This window comes from Camelina sativa, chromosome 12, assembly GCF_030686135.1.
Source record: "Camelina sativa cultivar CO46 ecotype springtype chromosome 12, ASM3068613v1".
NCBI lineage: Eukaryota > Viridiplantae > Streptophyta > Magnoliopsida > Brassicales > Brassicaceae > Camelina > Camelina sativa.
This window is the reverse complement of record NC_141891.1, coordinates 445,533-467,943: the sequence shown is the minus strand read 5'-3', so window position 1 is coordinate 467,943 and position 22,411 is coordinate 445,533. Positions and strand designations below refer to the sequence as shown.

The following is a 22,411-nucleotide window of genomic DNA, read 5'->3' as shown; positions in this document are numbered from 1 at the left end:
TCAGCTAGCTTGATTTTTTTAATTTGACTTAACTATTATGGGAGTCTTAGCTAGGGTCGAACACCATCACTTGACTAATTGGTTCTTTTCAAATTGTGCTGAAGCCTATAGCATAGCATTCCACTTATTCGAAAGAACAAGACTAATTAAATAGTTGAGTCTCAAAATTCACATCGGCATTAGATTAATTTTAAAGATGTAACACGAAATATACAGTTCAAAAAGGTTATCAAATTCAGCAAAAAATATTGTATTTTCATGACCATTTTTCGTTTTAATTACTAGGAATCTAGCTAGGATTAAAATCTTGATACTAGCTAACGGATGAAATCCCTGTGTAAACAATTATTAGTTATGAATCTAGCAAATAAAGAATTTAAAGTAAACGTTCTTGCAGTAAAAGATGTTTTAAAATGAAATTTAAAGTAAACAATTATTGTACGATTACTTCATAAAAGTACTATATATCTAATATTTAAAATGAAATTTTTACGACATACGTACGACGGTTAAGACTTTTATGAATTGATGGTATCCCTTTTTATCTGAATTGATGGTATGTCCAAATTATGATTAGTGAATATACATACTTTTGATTTGTTGACATAATAATTTAGTTATATATTGATTATTTTGTTCGTTTAGAATCTGAAACTCTTAAATTTGAATCCGAGTTGTGTGATAGATGACGGCTGCGCTACATCATAGATGATAGATCCAGAACTTTATTATTTCGACGAAACAACAAAACAAAACGAAAGCCTGCTCAGAGACAATGCAAAATAGCTAGAGAGTTTCACAAACGGGGTTTAATCCGCTCTCATCATAACGCTTAATTCTTGCAGTTGAAATAACAGAAACAAGCGCGGCCACGTTTGTCCTGATGGCATGCTCCATGGCGAGCGTCTTCCCATTTGATACATTGGCGGTCGCAGTGGCTCGTCAGCGTGCACCTCCCTGACCACGTTTGACTGTACCTTTGGCATATTTTAGCCTCCGCTACTTTCAATCCTATGTTCATATTTATCACATTTCTAGTTAACAATATTGTTTCATGTTTATGTACGTTATCTTTTTAAAAAAAAAAAAAAAAAGGTTTACGTTATCTTGATTAAAACAGTAATCATATCGACATATATATATATATATATGATGCTAGCTATTATGTAAAGTTAAAATATATGTTGTGTCACTGACCAGTTGGAGAATGGAGAAGGAAGCAGATGCACAGGAGAGCAACGAGAGTGAATGACTTTGTCATTTTTCTTTCCTCTTTGTTCTTATGTTTGGTGTTTGTGTGATTTAACATGGTTACACACTAGGGCTTTTTATAGAGTTGGAGATGGAGAGTGAATTTGCTACTTAGATTAATTAAGAGACAATTACGGAGAGATTCATATGGGGGTGATGATTAATTTATTGGTTTAGATTAACGAAATCACGTTACGGAATATAAAATAAAATCTTAAATTGTATGACTTTAGAAGAAAAACTATGCGTGTAACACCTATTAATTTCCAAGTAAAAGGTGTTAATAAGTTGCACACACACACATAAATAAATAACTCTATTAATTTATTTTCTTAAGTCATAATTAACTCATAAATAATAATATCCAATATGCAACCAACAATTATTGTAATCATTAAAAAAAACTTACGAAATAAATAAAACAACACCTCTACCAGAGTTCGACTAAGTCGTGTTGACTCGTGGAATTGGTTATGAATCGGCTTTGATGATGATTTTTAAAATACGAAAAACACATATTAAAAAAAAATATATATATAAAAAATTGTTACTCATCACGAGTCACGAGCACGGCTACGACGAGGCTGCACAAGACTTATGACGCTAAAACAGAACTGGTGATTCGACCTATCCCAATAGAGTCCAATCACATCTCCTTCCTGGAGTTGTCTATCTTGCATGAGTTGTGCCCAATAGTCTCTCAAATAGTAATTACCCGGCATATTGTCTACACGAAGTTGTGATAGTCCCATGGGGTAAGTCACATCAGTATCCAAGTCAAGTACTTTTAAACGGACATTCCCGTTCAACATATCACTTGCTTTTATAGGCTTGAATGGATCACTTTCCAACTCGGGAAGTATGTAATCTACCATATCTGTCTTCGGTATAAGAAACGGAAATTCAAGGTCGCGTTCTTGAAGTGTCTTCTTTATGGTCCATGGTACATATTGCCTTAAACTCAGCTCGAGATCGAGATTAGCCATAGTATAAATTTGGAGATTTGGAAGATGAAACACTAAAAATAAAGTTTGAGAGGTAGAGAGCTAATCACCTTAACATGTTTATTTTTATAGTTTTACGTGAATGTACAATTTTCCTTTTCCATTACTTACAATTCCTCAAAACTATTCCTTTTGGTGGAGTCGATATTTTAGTTAGATTTGCATTTCTTGTTTAACCAAAAGTCCAAACGGCGTCATAAACATTTTTTTGGTAATTTTTTTGTAAAAGTGAACATTTTGGTTGAAAATAATAATGTATGATTTACATATTTTTTATTCTAAATATTGTTCTTGTTTCATATTTTTAGTGGTAAATTATGTGACCATTTAAATATTTTTAAGTACAATTTTTTTTTTTTTTGCCTTTTTGTTTGACAAGAATAATGTGTGTTTTATATATTTATGATTCTAAATATTTTCTTGTTTCATATTTAGGTATTTACATTTTACATTAAGAACATTTACATTTTACAATATAAAGAGCTATATAATAATCTTTTCCAAGTTTTACATGTTTCTTCTTTTTTCCATTTTCATTCGGACAATCGGCTTACGGCGTCAAATACATATATTTGGCCCATTTAAGCAAAACCAATTTATATTTGGGTCCCTTCATATTTTAACGTTTTTTTTTGTGTGTGTTTAGTTTTGTTTCCCTAAACCTAAAGCCATGCTTTGACGACTCTCATTTTGTACCCAATAACCCAAAGATTGGGACTTGAGATATAAACTTATGTCTAAATGCAATCCTTTAAAACACACATGTAGCATTGATCAACGAGTTACGAGGATAGACTATCCTTTCCGCGTTGCTTCCCCGACCACGTTTGACTGTACCTTTGGCATATCTTAATTAGCCTCCGCTACTTTCAATCCTATGTTCATTTTTATCACAGTTCTTGTTAACAATAATTTTTTTTTTTTTGAGATTAGCGCAGCCGTCATCTATCACAACTCGGATTCAAAACAAAAATCGGATATATAGCTCTTTAACAAAAGATAGTCAAATATAGATGATTTACTTCGAACTCAAGAGTTCAATATTAATATATATATATATATATATATATATATAAACAAATTACCAAAACATAATAATAATAAGAAGAAGCTAACTCTCTGTACTCTTAAGCTTACTCTGTATTGTCAATATTAAGAGTACAGCACAAATTACCAATACTATTATTAATTAGGCCCCATAATAAAGTACATCACATTATATATCTTAACCTCTGAGCAAATTCATACGGTGGACTTATTTTTTTTATAGGGTCTTCAGAAGACCGTCTTCTAAAAGGACCCATGTATCATACTCATTAGCCATACATAAATCAGAAAATAAATAACTCTGAACGATAAACAAAACATAAATAATTTTATTAAGTCATAACTCATAATAATAAAACGAACAATTATTGCAATAATTAAAAAACCTCACATAAATAAAACAGAATAACGAAAAAGCTCTATGGTAGTCTAGAATACGAAAACACAAAATATTTCTTAAAAAACTCGTTAATACTGCTGCTGGTATTGCTGTTGCTGTTGTTGCTGTTGCTGCTGCCGGGGCGCAACATATATGACGTGAAAAAGGAACTGGTGATTCCACTTATCCCAACTGATTCCAATCACATCCCCTATCCTGAGATCTCTATCTCTCTTGAGATCTCCCCACATGTTTCTGAAATAGTAACTACCAGGCATATTTTGCACACGAGTTTGTGTTAGTCGCATGAGGTAACCTACACCAGTATCCACGTCAAGTAACCTCAAAAGAACATGCCCGTCCAAAATATCGCTTGCACTTATAGGATTGACTGAATCAGTTTTCAACTCAGTAATAATGTAATCCTCCATATCTCTCTTCGGCAGAAGAAACTGAAAGCCAAGATCGTTTTCTCCAAGAGTCTTCGTTATGGTCCATGAGTCAGGTTGGCTTAAAGTCAGCTCGAGATTAGCCATAGTATAATTTTAGGGGTGTGGAAAAGATGAAAGATTAAAAAGCAAGTTTGAGGGGGTAGAGAACGCTAATCACCTCTACATGTTTATTTATAGTTATACGTGAACACAATTTTCCTTTTCCATTACTTACAATTCCTCAAAACTATTCCTTTGGTGGAGTTTATATTTTAGTTAGATTTGCATTTCTTGTTTAACCAAAAGTCCAAAACGGCGTTATCAACATTTTTTTTTTTGTGAAAGTTTACATTTCGATTAAAAATAATAATGTATGATTAACATATTTTTAATTCTAAATATTGTTCTTGTTTCATATTTTTAGTGGTAAATTATGTGACCATTTACATATTTTTTTAAGTACAAATTCTTTTTCTTTTTGATTAACAAGAATAATGTATGATATTTACATATTTTATCATTCTAAATATTGTTCTTGTTTCATATATTCAGTATTTACATTTTACATAAAGAACATTTACATTTTACAGGTTTTTTTTTTCTCTTCTCTTTTGGTTCTTTCAGGAAGAGTGATATAATCCTTTCCAAGTTTTTACATTTTTCTTCTTTTTTCCATTTTCATTCTGACAATCGGTTGACGGCCCATGTAAGCAAAACCCAAATTATATTTTTAAGTTTTTCTTTTATTAGTATTAGTTTTGCTTTGACTCTCATTTTGTACCCAAGAGACTGGGACTTGACTCACTTGAGATTTATTAAACTTATGTCCAGAGATTTTATTCTTCCAGGATTCAAGTCGCCAGTATTGAATTGCAGAGAAATGTGAAGAGAGAGAAAGATACCATCATGATCCATTGAGCCTCTGTAGCGAGATGTCATCTCCTCTCTTTGATTCATCCCATCATATATAGCTATACAAGCGGAGGATTTTATCTGATTATCTGATTCAGTTATGATCCTCGCAAGTTCAAATAGGAACGAACTTCATACACGACGACAAGCTCTTAAGATATAGGAGAAAAAGACTGTGATGAAACAAGTTAAATACATTGGGAATAGATAATACCAGTAACCTTTAATCCAAGTTAGAAACATTGAGGTTACAGAAACAAACTACTAGTAAAACTATCACATTACAGAAACATAAGAGTGTCAACTTGACCAGGGAAGACAGAGACTGCACGACAATACCACCAACCATCAACCTTGTGTGAAACCTCACGGTCTGTGATTCCTTCAATCTCAATTTTTCTGAAGCTATCTTTGTTTGGATCATAGAAGAGAACACGATATGTGGATGCACGTACAAAGAGTGGTGCCAAAATAACCTCACCAGCGTTGGTGGCGCTGAACAGTTGAAGTTCAAAATCTGTTGTCCACCCAAGTAAACTAGGCAAATCAAAAGTCTTATATGACCATTCCTCATTCACAGCATCTTCTAAAACCCACAAAGCAACCTTACGAACAACCTGATCTTCAAAGAGAAGGACAGCAAGCTTTCCCTTGTAGGATGTTAGCTTTGAAGAAGAAGAAGTAAGAAAGTAGTTACCACCGGCGGTGGTGTCAGGTCCACTGATAAGACGAAACTTTTCAGACCGAACATCAAAACTCATGATTGCAGGTTCATTTAGATGAGCGCCAGTAAAAGCTCCAAAAAACAGAACACCATCGATGCACATCTCATCACATGTAGGAGAATGGGGAGGAACGTCCTCAAGCATCCTCCATGATTGCTCACCATATCCGATCGTCAAAACCCCTAGCTCCTCGGCTAAAGCAAAGTTGTTTCCAACCTGAGGTCTTCCCATTGTCACGCACAACACTTTATAACAGCTGTCAACGGGATCAAAGCCTATGTAGTGGTTTAGTCTCTTATACTCTGAGTTGATACTAGGCAAGACAATCGATCTTCTAGTGGAAGGATTGTAGATGAAGAGTCCAGAAGCTGGTCCGTAGCAAATCAGACCGTGGACGGAAGGAGAAATGGTGACTCGGAATATAGACTGGTGTGTCATGTTGTAAGTGGCGACTACGGAAGAAGAAGAGAATGAGGATGAGGATGCTTCATCATCATAATAATCAGGGGCAGGGGCAGAGAAGACAAAACAGTTGTCTCTGCAAATGAAAGTGAAGAGAAGACCTTGCTTGTGTTGTGGTCGAGTCAAAGAAGAGGTTAGATATGCATCCCTGATATGAATGTTTATGTTAAGGATTGTATTTATTATTATTATTATTGTTTAATGAAATGATACAACTTATATATATATATATATATATATATATATATAAGCACAAACCATAAAGACATAATTAAAGAGAATATTATAATTAATGTATATTAGAGTAATATATATATATATGGGATTTAATTAATACCTGAAATCTTTACTGAGGATTGTAGACCTCCAGAGCTTCGATACGCTGAGGGATCGCAATAAGGTTTTAACTGGAAACCATTGAGCTATGGCCATCTCGAGCTCATGAGGAAGCGTATAAGACTTTGCAATGTCATCATCATCTCCAACGGCAGCAATCTTCTTAGTCCTACTACGCCAACTTGTTTCCCCAATTTCGATTTGTTGTTGTGGGGATTGGGGAAAAAATTGCCTAGTACAACCTAGATTAGGGTTTGGAATTGGATCATCTTCGAGCTGTTTTTGTTCTGGAATCGAAGATGAGTACGATAAACCCAAACACAAGTCCAATAAATCCTCCTCTGTATCACTACTCATTCTTCTCTGGATCCAGCAGCTAGCTTAGTAAAAATTCAAGCTTTGTGTAAAACCTAATAAAATCTGAAGAAGAAGAAGAAGAAGATGATGAACAGAGTGTTAAAAATTCAAGCTTTGCTATTTTAATGATTCGCAAAAAAAGATTTCTAAAGTTATGAGAATTGCAGCAGCAGAGTTTCGTTTATCAACAAAAAAAAAATCCAAAACCAAGCTTTCAGAGAAAGAATGCAAGTAACTGGAGCAAATGCAAGTAAGTAAGTACCTGGATCTCTGCACTGCACAAACAATGGTCAGTAGACTCTTTTGGGTCTAACTCTCCACTCTCTGAAAGAAAGATGTCTTCGATCAGGGCTGGTAGAGTGGTAGCACTAGTAGATAGAGACTACAGTTACAGTGTGTAGAGAGAGAGACTGACTAGTAGAGAGTAGAGCGATACGGCTACATACAATACCGGTTCGCTTTCCTTAATTTGATCAGGTGAAATTCTGAGAGGCCCACCAATCTCACCGAGCCCATTAGGGCCCAGTTATAGCATAAATTATATATATTTTAATCAGTAAGAGGTTTATCAATCCGACCTTAGCTCAGTTGGTAGAGCGGAAGACTGTAGTAGTTGCTGTAATCTTTAGGTCGCTGGTTCGATTCCGGCAGGTCGGAATTTTTTTCATATTAAACATTTATTATATTTTTTAGAAGCCGCATGTAGCGACGATTTGTTCGCTACTTTTTGCTACAGTACATTGATTGTGCCTATAAGTTATTTGATTCAAATAAACACAAATTTTGTACTGTACGAATCCATGAGGTTAGACTTTGTTCAAAAATCTAAATTAAAAGTAGTAGAAGGCTTTTTCATGTTTGACAGTAAATAAAACTTACAAGGTTTAGATTCCTTCTCTCTTCGCTTTCACCAAAAAAGAAAGAAAAAGAGACTAGGACCAGAGAGGCAAAATGTGAAATCTAAAGTAGAAAAAAACAAACAAAAATAATACTAACTATATTTTATATTAAAGAATTGGATAGTTATTATATGTTTTATTGCATTGCATGAGATAGAGAGACCAGACTACAAGTTACAACCTACAAGTACAACGTAGAATCGAAACTGAAATCAAACATTCTGAGAGAAAACGAATCTTTGCACTAATAAGTGATCAAATTTTGTTTTTGTTTCTGAATACGGCGTCATTATAAGGCAAGTTACGATCAAAAATACAAAGACACGTTTCACTTGTGGATGTTATGCTACACCAATAATGAATGATTCTTCATTTCAACTTTTTAAAGAAAAAAGAAGTGAGGCTTTTGTTAAAGTGTATCCAATAATGATTTTTTTCTTTTAATAATCATGAGACCAGCTCTACTCTATACATATGCTTTTGGTTAGAAAGAGACAAGACACTAAAGAAATACAAAGAGTTGTTGACACAAAGAGTTGTTGACCTACAATCCATTTCTCCATCTCTTAGTGAAGAAGTAATTGAATTTTTATATCTTTATTTTTTCTCATTTAATCATTTTCCTAAATTTTTGTTAACAATAATTTAAGTCCTAAATTTTGTTTACAATAAAGTTATTATACAAAACAATAAATAGGTGCTGCAAATGATTTTCACATATTAATTTATTAATTTGTTTTGGACAAACACATATTAATTTATTATACAAAAAAAAAGGAGATGTCAAAATCAAGGCAACTGCTTTACCGAATAAAATAATTACAAGTGGACAAAGTGATGAATATAGTGCGAGGATGCTTTTTTCATCTTCTTTAAAACGGCTAACATAGTGACTACTGATTATGAGAAACTGTATTTGGATACTACTAAACAAAAATTGCTTGCAACGAAAATACATTTTTTTTGGTAAAAGAAGGATACATGTATAATATATACTACAGCCTTTTACTTGAACTATGATTCTATAATAGACAGCAAACTAATACAGAGAAGATTTTTGTATATAATGGTGGTCTTCCAGTTATAAATGAATTTCGTTATTAACATTTTCTTAATCTTCTTCTAGAGTTTTTCTTAGTGTCCATTTAATCCAATCATATGAACGTTTAAAATTATTTAATTTTCAGTAAGACCACTTATACTAATAAAGCCACTTTAATCATATAACAAATATAATAAACAGAGTAATTATAATATATTTGATACAAAGACTAACTAACAAAATCTTTAGGAGCTGCATACTTTCCATGATCAATAATTCAATAGTATCTTATATCAAATTTAATAGTATGTTTTTTCTTATGTTAACATGCGCTACAACTTGTTCGGTTGGTACAATACCACATTTTTAGTTAAAATAAACTCTCGAGTGTTTTTTTCTCTTTTTTTCTTACCCCTCGTAATTAACTACCTTATAATATTTTTTTCAAATAACATTATAGTATATTATAATTTCTGTTTAAAATACTGATACTGAAAACACTAAATTTTGTAAAAATATTAGTTCTCATCAAATAAATAATTAGACTTTAGTCCATCAAATTAGAATCACATAGAATTTTTTTTCTTATGAAGTTGTGTAAATTTAAAGTCAAATATTTTTACCACGTTTAACATTTGAAGAATGCCAAAACGCGTTAACACATAAAATTTACTGTGTTTGTTTTGTTTAATTCCATTAGACATTTTTATTTTTATTGCTTCAGAAAACGAAAGTAACCGTACCAAGCGCACTCAACGACTCAGTTGTATAAATACTTACTTACATCAAAGCTAAATTCTCTCAAGAAATAAAGCAAAAGAGAGAACAAAGGGAAAAACATATTCTCATCATCTCTTTAGATTTCTCAGTTTCTTTTCATGAATATAACCCCAATTGGTCTCTTACCCTAATAGAGATCTGAAGAAAGAACAGCTCAAAACCTCTGTTTCTTCTTTCTCTAAGGGTTTTTTCTTCTTCTTCACCACGCAAATGGATTCGTTTAGTACTCAGAAAACTAAACCAAGAAAGATGAAGAGGCTTGCGAAGAAGTCTCGTGTTCAGATACTCTTTGATCTGTTTTTCCGGGCGATGGAGATAATCGTGGTTATGGTCACAGTAGCTAAGCTCTGTTATGAGCTCGTTATCACGTTTCAGGACTCTGGTGTAGCAGCGGTTATACTCGCAAACCGCAGCCTTGCGTTCGCTGTAGGAAACGCGATAGTCATCGCTCTGATCGCTAAATCCGGTCTTCTCTTGAACCAAGAACTTGATCACAAGTGCAAAAGAAACGATCTTTACGAGGAGTTTGTTCGGGAGAGCTCAAGGAGAGACGGAGGAATCTCACGAGCAGAGGTCAGAGAAATACAGAGTGAAGCAGAGAACAAGGCTAAACAGAGCATCACCGAGAACGAAGAGAAACAGAGCAAATCTGAGAAGAAGACGAAACAGATCATCGTTTTTGAGAAGGGAGTAAAACAGAGCAAACCTGAGAAGTTGACAAAACAGATCATCTCAGTGAACAGAGAGAAACAGAGCGTCGTAGTTGAGCATGAGGACATAACTGTGGAGATGGAGAAACAGAATTTGACTGAGAAGAGACGAAGTCAGAGTTACCAACGAAGCCAGTCAGAGAATCTGAAGGGTTTGGAGAAGAGTTCTTGTGGAAGGTTGAAGAGATCGGAGACGGATGTATCTTCTGAAAGAGTTGATTCCGATGATGAACTCCGATACAAGATCGAGTCTTTCATTGCAAGGCAGAGAAGGAATCAAAATGATGATTAGGTTTTGTATAATTTAGATTTAAAAATACAAAAAAATAAGCCAAAAAAAAAAAAAACAGTGGTTTATGCGAAATAGCATTCACGTATATATTTAAGTGTTTGTTATTGCATAAATATTTGTTTATCTTTTTTTTTTCCTCTGTTTATTTCTTTGTATAATTTTTGGTACTTCTGTAATATTTGAATTACATATGTTTTTACACCACTTGTTGGTGTTGTGATCTTCAAATATTCATTTTGGAAGAATACTGATCCGTTACTATTATTCAAACAAATGATGATCCATGCATGATGATATGTTTCTACAAAAACTCTAGAAAATTACTTATTTTCTTCCATATTAGAAGTAAATCTATATAATTTATAAAATTAACCTTTTACCAAAAAAAAAAAAATCTATATAATTTTTAGATATTTTTTTTATACAAAAATCCTTTTATGACACCAATTTTTTTTTTTGTTGAAATAAATAATTCTAACAATAAATTTGTTTTATTTACTCAATTTGCATATTAATAAGACCAGATAAGATTTAGAGAAAATAATAAAATAACGTTTCCTTAATAATTATTTACAAAAATGGTTTTTCTAATATAAGATGATAGCTAAAATTCTGTTGAACAAAAATTGAAAACGCTAAAACTTAATAAAAGAATTCAAAGAAAAGGTAAAACCTTGTCAATGCTCTCTCTAGATTTGTTGTCTGAGATTTTTGGCGTTTGTAAATTTGGGAGCCGTTCTCAATTTGGGTGTGTGAGAGAGGGAGAGTTATATAGATCTCTCTTCCTTCTTCTCTCCCCTTAGTGTTGTTGTTGTTTTTTTTTTAATCTACAGGTAAAACAAAATCTTGAAGAATTAAAATCTCATATCCTCTCTATCACCTAAACCCTTTGAATCTCTCGCTTATTGAATTGAATCTTTAGGGTCTCATTTAGTTTATGTTAATTTTCTCATACGCTTTAAAGGATTTGTTTATCGTAATGTTTGGGGATGAATGTAACGTACTAACGTGTTTGGTTTCTTTGGGATTCTTTTTTTTTTATGTTCAATGATTGATTGTTAGACAAGGAAGAAGAACAGAGTTTTTTATTCGTTTGATTTGTGTGATTCAATAGGAACTTAAATCATGGCGGATACAATGGTTGCTCATGTGGATCGGCATAATAAAATAGGTGAGCTGAGAATTTTTTTTTCAATCTGAAATCCAAATAATTTCTGAAAGAGCAAGATTCTTTTGCAGATGTTGAGATCTCAGACGATGAAAAGAGATTAACAAAGCTTGTCTCCCTCAAGAAGAAGGCAATAAATGCTACGAACAAGTTTAAGCACTCAATGACCAAGAAAGGTCGAAGGCATAGCCGCGTGACGTGTGTCTCAATCGTTGATGAGATCGACACAGAGGAGTTGCAAGCGGTTGATGCTTTCCGTCAAGCTCTTATCTTGGATGAACTACTTCCCTCTAAACACGATGATCATCATATGATGCTTAGGTTAGGCCGTTCCTCTCTCTCTTTCTCTGGTTTGGTTTCTTCTCTGTTCTGTTGCTCTAACTAATTGAAATATCTCAGGTTCTTGAGGGCAAGAAAGTTTGATATCGAAAAGGCGAAGCAAATGTGGGCTGATATGCTTAACTGGAGGAAAGAATATGGTGCAGACACGATCATGGAGGTGACATTTAAAGGCTCTCTCACTTTTCTTTGACTCTCCGTTTTGTCTCTAAAGTTTCTCTGTTTCTTGTTAAAGGACTTTGAATTCAAAGAAATAGACGAAGTGGTTCAGTATTATCCACAAGGATATCATGGTGTTGACAAGGAAGGAAGACCTATCTACATAGAGAGGCTAGGCCAAGTCGATGCTACAAAGCTGATGAAAGTGACCACAGTCGATAGGTACGTCAAGTACCATGTGAAAGAGTTTGAGAAAACATTCAACGTCAAATTCCCGGCTTGTTCCATCGCTGCTAAAAGACACATTGATCAGAGCACAACGATCTTGGATGTTCAAGGCGTGGTATGTCATTCATATAAGCTAGTTTTTACTCATTGATTCTCTGGTAGGTGGGTATCATCTTGGACTAATGGATCTCTGTGTGTTTTACATTTGCAGGGGCTAAATAACTTCAACAAAGCTGCAAAAGATCTTCTTCAGAGTATTCAGAAAATCGATAACGATAACTACCCTGAGGTTAGGTTCAGTTCTGTTTTTTCTTCTTCCTTGGGTTGATTGATAATGTGGTTTTGACACGGAACCATGATCTCTTTCATTGTAGACGCTGAACCGTATGTTCATCATCAATGCTGGTTATGGGTTTAGATTTGTATGGAGCACAGTGAAATCTTTTCTTGACCCAAAGACTACAGCAAAGATTCACGTAAAGCATTCCCTTTTCCCACTTAAAAGATCTAAACTTCACTTTGTTTTTCTTCATCTGCATCTTGATTAGTTAGTAAACAAACTACTCTTCTTTTGTTCATTAATGACAGGTTCTTGGCAACAAATACCAAAGCAAACTGCTTGAAATCATTGACGCCAAGTGAGAACTTCATTACTCATTATTAGATGTGTAACTTGAAACTGTTGCTTTATCTTCAAATATGTTGTCTAAAACTCACTCTCTTCTCATTGTTTGTTTAGTGAACTGCCTGAGTTCTTGGGTGGTAAGTGCACCTGCGCAGATAAAGGCGGATGTATGCGTTCAGACAAAGGTCCATGGAACGACCCTGAGATCTTCAAGGTTGGTTCTCTACCTTATGCAGATCCTTTATTAGAAACACAGATGAATGAATCTTTTAAATATTACTACAAGATAACTTCTGATTCATATGTAAACTATATGTATAAAAAACAGTTGGTTCAGAACGGTGAAGGTAGATGCCTGCGGAGTAGCTTGTCAGATATCGAGGAAAAGACAATCTCAGAGTCTAAGAACCAAACAAAGGTAAGAAGCAGCAATAATGATCTTTAATTTTTTTTGCTTTTCAGTAAAATCTAACCCTTTTTGACATTTAGAAGAAATGCGAACCTTGCGAAGCAGAAGAGACTTACAAGGAATCTGCTGGAGAGAAGGAGAAGAGGTTCATTGACAAGACTATGGATGCTGCTGATTGGCCTACAAAGCTTCACAAAGCTAACAACAACCTCCCTGTCCCCGAGCCTAAAGGTTAGTATTCTTGGTAATGAAACCGGGACTTGTGTATAAGTTTCTTACTACGTGAAACTCTAAATTCAGATGTGAACTCGGCTGTGGATCCGTTGGAGAGGAAAGGGTACTTATATGGTAGCGTTATGGCATTGCTAATGGGGATAGTGGGAGTGATGAGGCTAACCAAGAACATGCCAAGGAGGCTCACCGAGGCGAATGTGTATAGCCGTGAAGGCGGCTCCGTGTATCAGGACGACGGAGTTACGGTTATGTCGAGGCAGGAGTATATGGCGATGTTGAAGAAGATGACGGAACTCGAGGAGAAATGCAAATCCTTGGAAGCTCAGGCTGCGTTTTCTCTGGAGAGGGATAGGGTTCTAGATGCTTCACTTCGTCGTGTTGACCAGTTCGAGCTTCACTTGTCTGAAACCAAGAAGGTAAAGCTCTCATTCTCTCTCACTAGTCTCTTGCTCTGTTTTCTCTGTTTCTCTGATTGCTTTGTTATTTAAAAATAAAATTTAGGCACTGGACGAGACAATGACGAGGCTACATGAGATGACGGCTTACATCGAGAAGAAAAAGAAGAAGAAGAGGAAGGTTAGAAGAAACACCTATAAAACTGATTCAGTGCTTTCATTGCTTGCAGAAACTATCTATTGATTTCTATTGTTTTTGCATTTTTCAGTTCTCGTGTTTCTGAAAGACTCCATCAGAGGGAGTGCCAACAGAAACTTCAGCCTTGAGGATGCAGGAGAACATATAAAGACGAACTCTTGTTCTGTTTGTATTTAAGGACTCTCTATTTCTCCTCTTTCTTTTTGTATAATTGGTTTGTTAATATATAAACCTTAAAAGACCCCATTCGTCATCATCAAAGAGAAAATAACTAATTAGCTTTTAACAGAAAATGAGATGAGAGTTGTTCTGTTTCAATGGTTTTACTTGCTCCTCTTCTTAATAAGTACAAACCTAAGAAGGGAGAGAGAGAATGCAGAGATGCTTCTTCTTCTAGAAACAGAACATTTGCTTCCTCTTCTTCTTCTTCTGGAAACAAAAACAACATTGATGGGTCATTCAATAACTGAATTTTGGATTTTGGACATTAAACGGTTAAAAGAAAAACAGACCTGGTGCTGAGCAATCTCTTGACGGTCAATATAAGCGAGTAATTCTTCTTGTCTCATCAGAGCTTCATAAAGAGCCTGCTCCAAATAAAGAAACAGAGTTTAGAGAGCATGAAACGTCTCAGTTCTAGTTTTGGTGGGGTTTTAGTTGTTGACCATAGTATTCAGTTACCTTCTTAGTAGCTATGAGTTCGGCTTCAAGGGCGTCTACACGGCAAACAGCTGCGTTAAGCAGTTCCTCTTTCTCATAAGGCATCTCAGATGGCTTTGACTGGAGCGCTCCAACTTTCTCCTCAAGTTCGGTTAACTTCTTCAGTACTGAATTGAGGAGATCAGCTTCCTCTGTAGCAGCGTTTCCTTCAATTTGCGATGCGCTTGTTGGCGGTGGAAGCTGCTTGGTCATAACACGGTCTGATACTGAGCGGAAGAATGTGAGAATCGCCATCACAAAAGCCATGAAAATAACTAGAACACGAGCACTGAAGCTTTCATGATCCTTTGGGACATTTGGAGGCATACGAGCTCCTGCGGAAAGAGATAGAAGACCAAAGTTTAAATCTTTTTTCATTTCCAGTGTATGATGCCAAAAGAGAAACTTTCTTTCACTTGAGCATAAAAAAAGTTACCTTTTGATAGAACCCTGTTGGTGGCGGCGGGTTTAACCTTCCAGGTGGCGTCAACAGCTTTGTCAACCATTGGAACATACTCATCATAACCTGCAAAACTACCGGCAAAACTCGTTTCACCAGAACCTACTTTTGCCTGCAAAATAATCACTAGGACGATTCAAAACCATGGATTCATCAAGTAATCTATTGAAAAAACAAGACAGAGAAAGTGAATTTATAGTATACCTCTTCACGAACAGGGGTCAAGCGGAGATGGGAATAACTCTTTACTGCTTTTGGGGATACAACGATATCTTCAGCATCAGAACCTGATTCTGCAGTTGATGTGTCACTTCCTTTTATCCATGGATAAGGCGGCTTTGCATAAGCAATGACTTTCCCCTCGCTGTTTAGAACTTTCACCACCTGCTTCGCACGGTGAGCTCCCCCATGAAGTACCATCTGCAATAACAGTACCATCACATAAACAGATAATATGAAAGTTTGGTGTGTAAAGAGAAACAGAAATCATATAAACAGATAATATGAAAGTTTGGGTGTGTAAAGAGAAACAAATGATTACTAACTTTCACAATTTCCGGATTTTTCCAAGGCCCTTTATCGGAAAGCATACAACCTCCCTGATCCGCGCAAGTACAAGCACCTCCCAAGAATTCAGGCAACTCGCTGAACAAATAAAAGATACATCACTGATGTAAGCAAAACACAGAAGAATCAAGTAACTCAAAGAATTAGGAGTTCAGGCTACATACCTAGATTCGATAACCTCGAGCAATTTACTCTGATACTTGTATCCAAGTACCTACATTACAAGATGAAACAGTCCATAATGAATCCCAAGAGCAGTTCAATGAAGGCAGCTATACCAAAAAACATAAAATGTAATAAAACATACATGAATCTTAGAAGTTGTTTTGGGGTCTAGAAAGCTCTTCACAGTGCTCCAAAGCAGACGGAACCCGGGCCCTGCATTGATGATAAACATCTGGTGGAGTGTCTCAGGATAATTGTTTCCATCAATATTCTGCAAGCGTGTAATAAGCTCACGAGCAGACTTAGTGAAGTTCTTCAATCCCACTCCTTGGACGTCCAAAATAGTAGTGCTAGAATCAATATACTTTTTAGCAGCAATAGTGCAGGCAGGAAACTTAATCATAAAACTCCTCTCGAATTCCTTAACATGATATCTTATATATCGATCAAGCGTTGTAACTTGCATCAGCTTGTTAGGATCAACTTTTCCTAGCCTCTCGATATACACAGGCCTGCCTTCTTTATCAACACTGTGATAACCATGCGGGTAATATTTAAGAACATCATCAATCTCTTCAAACTGAAAATCCTGAATAATAGTGTCGGTACCAAAGTCTTTCCTCCACTGGATCATATCAGACCACATGTGCTTTGCTTTCTCAATGTCGAATTTTCTAGCTTTTAAGAACCTCAACATCATGTGATAGTCATCGTGTTTATGAGGAAGCAACTCGTCCATCACCAAAGCTTGTCTAAACTCATCAACCGCTTGAAGCTCCTCTACATCACGAACATCCTCGATGGAGACAGAACTGACTCGAACATCGCTTTTTCTTCTCTTCTTCTTGAGAGAATGCTTGAACTTTGTGGATGCATTGATTGCTTTCTTTTTCAAAGATCCGATTCTTGTTTTCCTCTCGTCTTCTGAGTTCTCAAAATCAGACTTTCTTTCCTTTTTCTCATCACTGCTCATAATTCCCTCAAAACCTGTATACAAAAAAAAAAACCTCTTTACTAATCCAAAAGCTTTCAAGAACAACAACAAACAGCTGAAACTATTATGACCTAACTTGTCAACCCTAAGAACCCACTAGGAAAAAAACGAAATTGCAGAGAGTTTGGTATCTCATTACTCGAATAAAACTTAAAAATCAAATCTTTCTTCTCTACGATGGCCTTATGCTTTAGTGTGAAACCCTAGAAAACTCAACCGCAGCAGCAAAAATATCGCATTGAAAGAAATAAAGATGGATCCAAAGAGAAAAGAGCAGATCTGATATACTTACATGGCCTTGCGAATCGATCGACCGGACCTGACATCTTTAAGATTGCGAATGAAGCAAAAAAAAAAAACAAAACTATCGCTCAAATCAATCCAAAAATACGAATCGCTCACTTTTTGTTTTTGGTTTGGTTTATTGAGAATCTAACTTTCTCACATTAACCAGAAACACTCCTGAAATTTCGCAAAAAAAAAAAATTAACGATAAAGGAACAAAATTTCAGAAGTAAAAGGTGGAGTAGAATTCGGAGCTAACTATGGGAACTCTCTATATTTTATTTATATTTTTATTAAATTTCACTCTGGATTTTTTTATTTAATTTTGTTGTTGGCAAAATTAAAAATATCTAAATATTTTATTTACTTCTTTCTTATTTAATGACGCTCCACCCTTATTATTTACACGCTTTTCCTATTTTGAACCCCACTCTAATTTTTCCTTCACATTCTCATACCACATATTTATTTGACTCAACAATTTCTTTATTTTTTCCCATGAAAAAAAAATTAATGACAAAATATACCAAGTACTCCAATGAGAAACACAACTAACAACAAGTCAACCAATATAAAAAAAAAAAGGAGGAATCGTGGTTGTGCATTAAATGTAAAAAAATCGAGGTTTACTTCTGTAATAAAATCTATAATAAATGGCCTGAAAATAATAAATACGCATGAGATTTGGACGTTTCTATCAATTAATACAAGTTATATAAGTGAAAAAAAAGAAAAGTAAGTTAGTACAAGAGAATCGCTTTTTTGTCATCAGCCGACGAAGATCTAACGGTCATTAATGATCGTGGATGAAACATATTAACGGATCTACGATCACCATAGGTTGGCTGATATTTAAAAAAAAAAAAAGACAAAAAAGATCAATGAGAATTTCGCCGACAAAACGGAGCAGTAAACGATGAGTCAACAACAGTCATTGGCCATTTGTTGTCGGATTTTATTTTTTTATTCTCTTTTTTATTTTTTTTTTCCCAAAAATTATTCCTTGATACTAGTAAAACGGAGCAGTAAATAATTAAACCAAGCCTCCTCCGTCGTCTAGGGTTTTTTACTCTTCCCATCTCCGCCGCCCTTTTCTCTCTCACTTGCGTTTTTCTCCCTCTTACTCTTCTTCGACGTCGTCCTCCGTCGCAGTCATGCCGGGTTCCGAACAATCGGAGATTCAGTGGCCAGCAAGGAGAGTCAGGGAAACTTTTTTCGAATTCTTTAAAGGGAAAGGCCACAAGTTCTGGCCATCGAGCCCCGTTGTTCCTCATAATGATCCTACTCTTTTGTTCGCTAACGCTGGTACGAAAAACTTGGATTGCCAAATACTTGATTTGTTTTATCTGTTATTGCCGATGGAAACTGGGAATTAGTCTTTAGTTGATCTACGGAATTCAGATTCTATTGAGTTGGTTTTATCTCGAATTGGTATTTAGTTGATGAGTTCACTGGAATGCTTTGTTCTGTTTTCTCTTTTGTATCTGAAGCTTTGGGACTTATTCATTCTTCAATTTTTAAAGTTTTGGTCGAAATTAATAAGACTTTGTAGTTAGGGATTCTTAGCTATGTATATTAAATTTCTCTTGATATCTCTGGTCACTGCTAGATAAACGAATGACTTTGAAACTTCTCTGTTTTTCAAGGAATGAACCAGTATAAGCCTATATTTTTGGGAACCGCCGATCCAAATACGGAGCTCAGCAAGCTAACTCGGGCATGTAACACTCAAAAGTGTATTCGTGCTGGTGGAAAGCATAACGATTTGGACGATGTCGGCAAAGATACTTACCATCACACCTTCTTTGAAATGCTTGGTAACTGGTCGTTTGGAGATTATTTCAAGAACGAAGCTATCGGATGGGCTTGGGAGCTCTTAACTAACGTAATTAGAACCGCTGCCATCTTATTTTGCAATACCTTATGGATCAAAGAGTATATTTTTCTTCCTACACATTTAGAAAAGGGACATTTGTCTTTTGCTTACTTGATTTAAGAAAATGTGCATGATATTTAGTGAACTATTATCTCTCTCCCATCGACAGTATGTCACAGTTTTGTAAAGTGATTCTTCTGTTTTCATTAGTCTGTACATCTCATTGAGATATCCTGCCACAGTATTTCATAATTTTTGTTTAGTTATATTCTCTCTCTGTTGGTTTGTATATTTCACTAAGAGATGATGACACAGACCTCCCTGTTTTCATGCCTCAGGTCTATGGGCTACCGACTGATCGAATTTACGCTACCTATTTTGGCGGTGATGAGAAAGCTGGCCTTCAACCCGATAATGAGGCTAGAGATATATGGTTGAAGTTTCTTCCACCTGGACGTGTACTACCCTTTGGTTGCAAAGATAATTTCTGGGAAATGGGTGACACAGGTCCACCTGTGGACCTTGTACTGAAATACATTATGATCGTGTCGGTAACCGTGATGCTGCATCCTTGGTTAACAATGACGATCCAACATGTTTAGAAATATGGAATCTTGTCTTTATTCAGTTCAACAGAGAGAGTGATGGCTCGTTAAAACCTCTGCCTGCTAAGCATGTTGATACCGGAATGGGCTTCGAGAGGTTGACTTCTGTTCTTCAGAACAAAATGAGCAACTATGATACAGATGTGTTCATGCCTATCTTTGATGACATTCAAAAGGCCACTGGAGCTAGGCCATATTCTGGAAAAGTTGGTCTGGAAGATGTCGACAGAGTTGACATGGCATATAGAGTGGTTGCTGATCATATTAGGACCCTATCATTTGCTATTGCCGATGGCTCTCGTCCTGGTAATGACGGCCGTGAGTATGTTCTGCGGCGTATTCTCCGTCGAGCAGTTCGCTGTGGAAAGGAGATCCTAAAAGCTGAAGAAGGGTTTTTCAACGGGCTTGTAAGTTCTGTTATTCGGGTCATGGGCGATTTCTTTACAGAGTTGAAGGAACATGAGAAAAAGATCACAGAGATAATAAAAGAAGAGGAAGCAAGCTTTTCCAAAACCTTGGCCAAGGAAACTGAGAAATTTCGGAAAGTACTTGGGCAGGCGGTTCAGGGAAATACACTACTGAGTGGAGAGGATGCTTTTGTGTTATCGGCTACATATGGTTTCCCGATAGAGTTGACTCAGTTCATGGCTGAAGAAAGAGGGTTGCTGGTTGATGTTGATGCTTTCAACAAAGCCGTGGATGAGGCCAAGGAAAGATCAAGAAGTGCCCAGAATAAGCAAGCTGGTGGCACCATTGTTATGGATGCTGACGCTACATCAACATTGCACAAGACTGGTGTGTCAGCAACAGATGATTCTTTTAAGTACATTTGGTTCCAGGATCACGAGAGTGAACTAAAGGCAATCTACACTGGCTCCTCTTTCCTGAAACGTTCAGCTGCTTGTGATAACGTGGGACTAGTATTGGAGTCTACAAGTTTCTATCCTGAGCAGGGTGGTCAGATTTTTGACACGGGACTTATACAAGGCTCATTTGGTACATTCAATGTATGCAGTGTCAAAATATTTGGGGGCTTTGTTATTCATATTGGGTATCTTTCTGAAGCAGCAACTGGAGAGGTATCTGTGGGGGATAAAGTGATTTGCAAGGTTGACTATGAGAGACGTAAACTCATCGCTCCTAATCATACTTGTACACATATGTTGAATTATGCCCTGAAGGAAGTGCTGGGGGATCATATTGATCAGAAGGGATCAATAGTTCTTCCTGAAAAACTGCGATTTGATTTTTCCCACGGCGAGCCGGTTGCTCCTGAAGATCTGAGAAAGATCGAATTGATAGTGAATAAACAGATCAAGGATGAATTGGATGTATTCTCCAAGGAAGCAGTGCTTTCTGAAGCCAAGCGCATCAAAGGTCTAAGAGCAGTGTTTGGAGAAGTCTACCCTGATCCTGTCAGAGTGGTGTCAATTGGGAGACAAGTTGAGGATCTCTTGGCTGATCCTGAAAACAATGAGTGGTCATTGCTTTCTTCTGAATTTTGTGGAGGAACCCACATAACAAACACCCGCGAAGCCAAAGCATTTGTAATTCTATCGGAGGAGGGAATTGCTAAAGGTACTCGTAGAATAACTGCTGTAACTACTGAATGTGCCTTGAAAGCATTGAATGCGGCGTCCTTACTTGACAAAGAAGTAGAGGATGCGTCCGTGGCAGAGGGAAGTGCATTGGCAGAGAAAGTTTCTGCTTTGAAAAGCCAAGTAGACAAAGCAATTATCCCAGCAGCTAAGAAGGCAGATATCAAGGCTAAGATTGCTTCGCTTCAGAAGGAAGTAAAAAAAGCTCAGAAGAGAATAGCGGAACAAAACCTGAAGAAATCTGTCCAAGTAGCAACAGAGGCGGCGGAGTCTGCAGCATTGGATGGGAAGACTTTCTGCATAATCCAGCTGGATGTGGGTCTTGATGCAGCAGCTGTGCGAGAGGCGGTTTCTAAAGTAATGAAAAAGAAGGGAATGTCGATAATGGTGTTCAGCACAGATGAAAGCACAAACAAGGCGGTTGTGTGTGCAGGAGTCCCAGACAAATCAGATCAGTTCAAGCAGCTAGACGTCACAGAATGGTTGACAACTGCGTTGGGTCCTCTAAAAGGTGGATGCGGGAAAGGGAAAGGTGGTCTTGCATCAGGACAGGGAACGGATGCTTCCCAGTTGCAGGCGGCTTTGGATATGGCTGCATCATTTGCATCAATGAAACTCAACTGATTTGGTCGGAGATCTGTATGGGCAGGGTAACCTCTACTTAGTTGATTTCATTGTAAACATGTTCAAGAATCTCTTGATGTTTCAGTCAAAGTGACCTATTGATGTATTAACTTGTGAGACTGAAAACGTGGCTAATTTAGTAAATTTTAATTAAT

At 36.2% G+C, this 22,411-nt stretch overlaps 6 protein-coding genes, 1 long non-coding RNA gene, 1 other non-coding gene and 2 pseudogenes across 15 annotated transcripts; 5 read left to right on the top strand and 5 right to left on the bottom strand.

The window, feature by feature from the left end:
- Nucleotides 1-794: 794 nt before the first annotated feature.
- On the bottom strand, nucleotides 795-1,325 carry LOC104729227 (uncharacterized). Its single transcript, XR_758236.2, has 2 exons — nucleotides 1,198-1,325; nucleotides 795-1,011 (listed from the first exon to the last, which is right to left on the bottom strand). It is a non-coding gene; the product is annotated as an uncharacterized LOC104729227 (long non-coding RNA).
- A 480-nt stretch (nucleotides 1,326-1,805) lies between these two features.
- LOC104733080 (B3 domain-containing protein At1g10455-like) lies at nucleotides 1,806-2,237 on the bottom strand. The gene has a single exon (XM_010452692.1). It carries the CDS (start codon nucleotides 2,235-2,237, stop codon nucleotides 1,806-1,808), a length of 432 nt encoding a protein of 143 aa, XP_010450994.1.
- Nucleotides 2,238-3,770: 1,533 nt separating this feature from the next.
- Nucleotides 3,771-4,217, bottom strand: LOC104733079 (putative B3 domain-containing protein At1g51970). Its single transcript, XM_010452691.1, has one exon. The coding sequence runs from the start codon at nucleotides 4,215-4,217 to the stop codon at nucleotides 3,771-3,773; it is 447 nt and encodes a 148-aa protein (XP_010450993.1).
- A 967-nt stretch (nucleotides 4,218-5,184) lies between these two features.
- On the bottom strand, nucleotides 5,185-7,348 carry LOC104729225 (putative F-box protein At4g38870). The gene is made up of 3 exons (XM_010448149.3): nucleotides 7,167-7,348; nucleotides 6,549-6,967; nucleotides 5,185-6,359 (listed from the first exon to the last, which is right to left on the bottom strand). Exons 2-3 carry the CDS (start codon nucleotides 6,902-6,904, stop codon nucleotides 5,306-5,308), a joined length of 1,410 nt encoding a protein of 469 aa, XP_010446451.2. The 5' UTR covers nucleotides 6,905-6,967; nucleotides 7,167-7,348; the 3' UTR covers nucleotides 5,185-5,305.
- A 129-nt stretch (nucleotides 7,349-7,477) lies between these two features.
- TRNAY-GUA (transfer RNA tyrosine (anticodon GUA)) lies at nucleotides 7,478-7,561 on the top strand. The gene is given in 2 exon segments: nucleotides 7,478-7,514; nucleotides 7,526-7,561. It is a non-coding gene; the product is annotated as a tRNA-Tyr (tRNA).
- A 2,026-nt stretch (nucleotides 7,562-9,587) lies between these two features.
- LOC104729224 (uncharacterized) lies at nucleotides 9,588-10,855 on the top strand. Its single transcript, XM_010448148.3, has one exon. The coding sequence runs from the start codon at nucleotides 9,836-9,838 to the stop codon at nucleotides 10,625-10,627; it is 792 nt and encodes a 263-aa protein (XP_010446450.1). The 5' UTR covers nucleotides 9,588-9,835; the 3' UTR covers nucleotides 10,628-10,855.
- Nucleotides 10,856-11,170: 315 nt separating this feature from the next.
- LOC104729223 (phosphatidylinositol/phosphatidylcholine transfer protein SFH2-like) lies at nucleotides 11,171-14,676 on the top strand. Of its 4 annotated transcripts, none has more exons than XM_010448146.3 (14): nucleotides 11,171-11,293; nucleotides 11,742-11,798; nucleotides 11,867-12,116; nucleotides 12,195-12,294; nucleotides 12,370-12,636; nucleotides 12,733-12,810; nucleotides 12,896-12,997; nucleotides 13,110-13,159; nucleotides 13,261-13,360; nucleotides 13,475-13,564; nucleotides 13,636-13,786; nucleotides 13,856-14,205; nucleotides 14,291-14,365; nucleotides 14,454-14,676. In XM_010448146.3, exons 2-14 carry the CDS (start codon nucleotides 11,753-11,755, stop codon nucleotides 14,466-14,468), a joined length of 1,674 nt encoding a protein of 557 aa, XP_010446448.1. In that variant the 5' UTR covers nucleotides 11,171-11,293; nucleotides 11,742-11,752; the 3' UTR covers nucleotides 14,469-14,676. The 4 variants fall into 4 exon arrangements, with proteins under 4 accessions (XP_010446448.1, XP_087334901.1, XP_010446449.1 ...); XM_087478775.1 differs by having other exon boundaries at nucleotides 11,197-11,293; nucleotides 13,639-13,786; XM_010448147.3 differs by having other exon boundaries at nucleotides 11,255-11,460; nucleotides 13,639-13,786.
- Nucleotides 14,580-18,093, bottom strand: LOC104729222 (phosphatidylinositol/phosphatidylcholine transfer protein SFH6). 3 transcript variants are annotated; one of them, XM_010448143.3, is made up of 9 exons: nucleotides 17,561-18,093; nucleotides 16,417-17,261; nucleotides 16,274-16,323; nucleotides 16,088-16,187; nucleotides 15,747-15,962; nucleotides 15,519-15,654; nucleotides 15,065-15,417; nucleotides 14,896-14,970; nucleotides 14,580-14,812 (listed from the first exon to the last, which is right to left on the bottom strand). In XM_010448143.3, the coding sequence occupies exons 1-9, from the start codon at nucleotides 17,592-17,594 to the stop codon at nucleotides 14,777-14,779; spliced, it is 1,845 nt and encodes a 614-aa protein (XP_010446445.1). In that variant the 5' UTR covers nucleotides 17,595-18,093; the 3' UTR covers nucleotides 14,580-14,776. The 3 variants fall into 3 exon arrangements, with proteins under 3 accessions (XP_010446445.1, XP_010446446.1, XP_087334900.1); XM_010448144.3 differs by having other exon boundaries at nucleotides 14,580-14,809; nucleotides 17,561-17,905; XM_087478774.1 differs by having other exon boundaries at nucleotides 17,408-17,568.
- Nucleotides 18,094-18,392: 299 nt separating this feature from the next.
- On the top strand, nucleotides 18,393-22,410 carry LOC104729211 (alanine--tRNA ligase pseudogene; annotated as a pseudogene). 2 transcript variants are annotated; one of them, XR_015574755.1, is made up of 3 exons: nucleotides 18,393-18,858; nucleotides 19,200-19,438; nucleotides 19,768-22,410. The product of XR_015574755.1 is annotated as an alanine--tRNA ligase pseudogene, transcript variant X1 (transcript). The 2 variants fall into 2 exon arrangements; XR_015574756.1 differs by having other exon boundaries at nucleotides 18,487-18,858; nucleotides 19,200-19,488.
- Nucleotides 18,708-20,031, top strand: LOC147930071 (alanine--tRNA ligase pseudogene; annotated as a pseudogene).
- Nucleotide 22,411: the final 1 nt, after the last annotated feature.

What these genes read in the sequence shown, in the direction of transcription:
- LOC104733080 (XM_010452692.1), bottom strand. Translation starts at nt 2,237, where the DNA reads ATGGCTAATCTCGATCTCGAGCTGAGTTTAAGGCAATATGTACCATGG.
- LOC104733079 (XM_010452691.1), bottom strand. Translation starts at nt 4,217, where the DNA reads ATGGCTAATCTCGAGCTGACTTTAAGCCAACCTGACTCATGGACCATA.
- LOC104729225 (XM_010448149.3), bottom strand. Translation starts at nt 6,904, where the DNA reads ATGAGTAGTGATACAGAGGAGGATTTATTGGACTTGTGTTTGGGTTTA. An exon ending in ATCCTCAGTAAAGATTTCAG is followed by an intron (nt 6,360 to 6,548) that starts GTATTAATTAAA and finishes CATTCATATCAG; the next exon opens with GGATGCATATCTAACCTCTT.
- LOC104729224 (XM_010448148.3), top strand. Translation starts at nt 9,836, where the DNA reads ATGGATTCGTTTAGTACTCAGAAAACTAAACCAAGAAAGATGAAGAGG.
- LOC104729223 (XM_010448146.3), top strand. Translation starts at nt 11,753, where the DNA reads ATGGCGGATACAATGGTTGCTCATGTGGATCGGCATAATAAAATAG. An exon ending in GTGCAGACACGATCATGGAG is followed by an intron (nt 12,295 to 12,369) that starts GTGACATTTAAA and finishes TTCTTGTTAAAG; the next exon opens with GACTTTGAATTCAAAGAAAT. An exon ending in ACTTGTCTGAAACCAAGAAG is followed by an intron (nt 14,206 to 14,290) that starts GTAAAGCTCTCA and finishes AATAAAATTTAG; the next exon opens with GCACTGGACGAGACAATGAC.
- LOC104729222 (XM_010448143.3), bottom strand. Translation starts at nt 17,594, where the DNA reads ATGTCAGGTCCGGTCGATCGATTCGCAAGGCCAT. An exon ending in CGATCGATTCGCAAGGCCAT is followed by an intron (nt 17,262 to 17,560) that starts GTAAGTATATCA and finishes TTTTGTATACAG; the next exon opens with GTTTTGAGGGAATTATGAGC. An exon ending in CTCGAGGTTATCGAATCTAG is followed by an intron (nt 16,188 to 16,273) that starts GTATGTAGCCTG and finishes TTATTTGTTCAG; the next exon opens with CGAGTTGCCTGAATTCTTGG.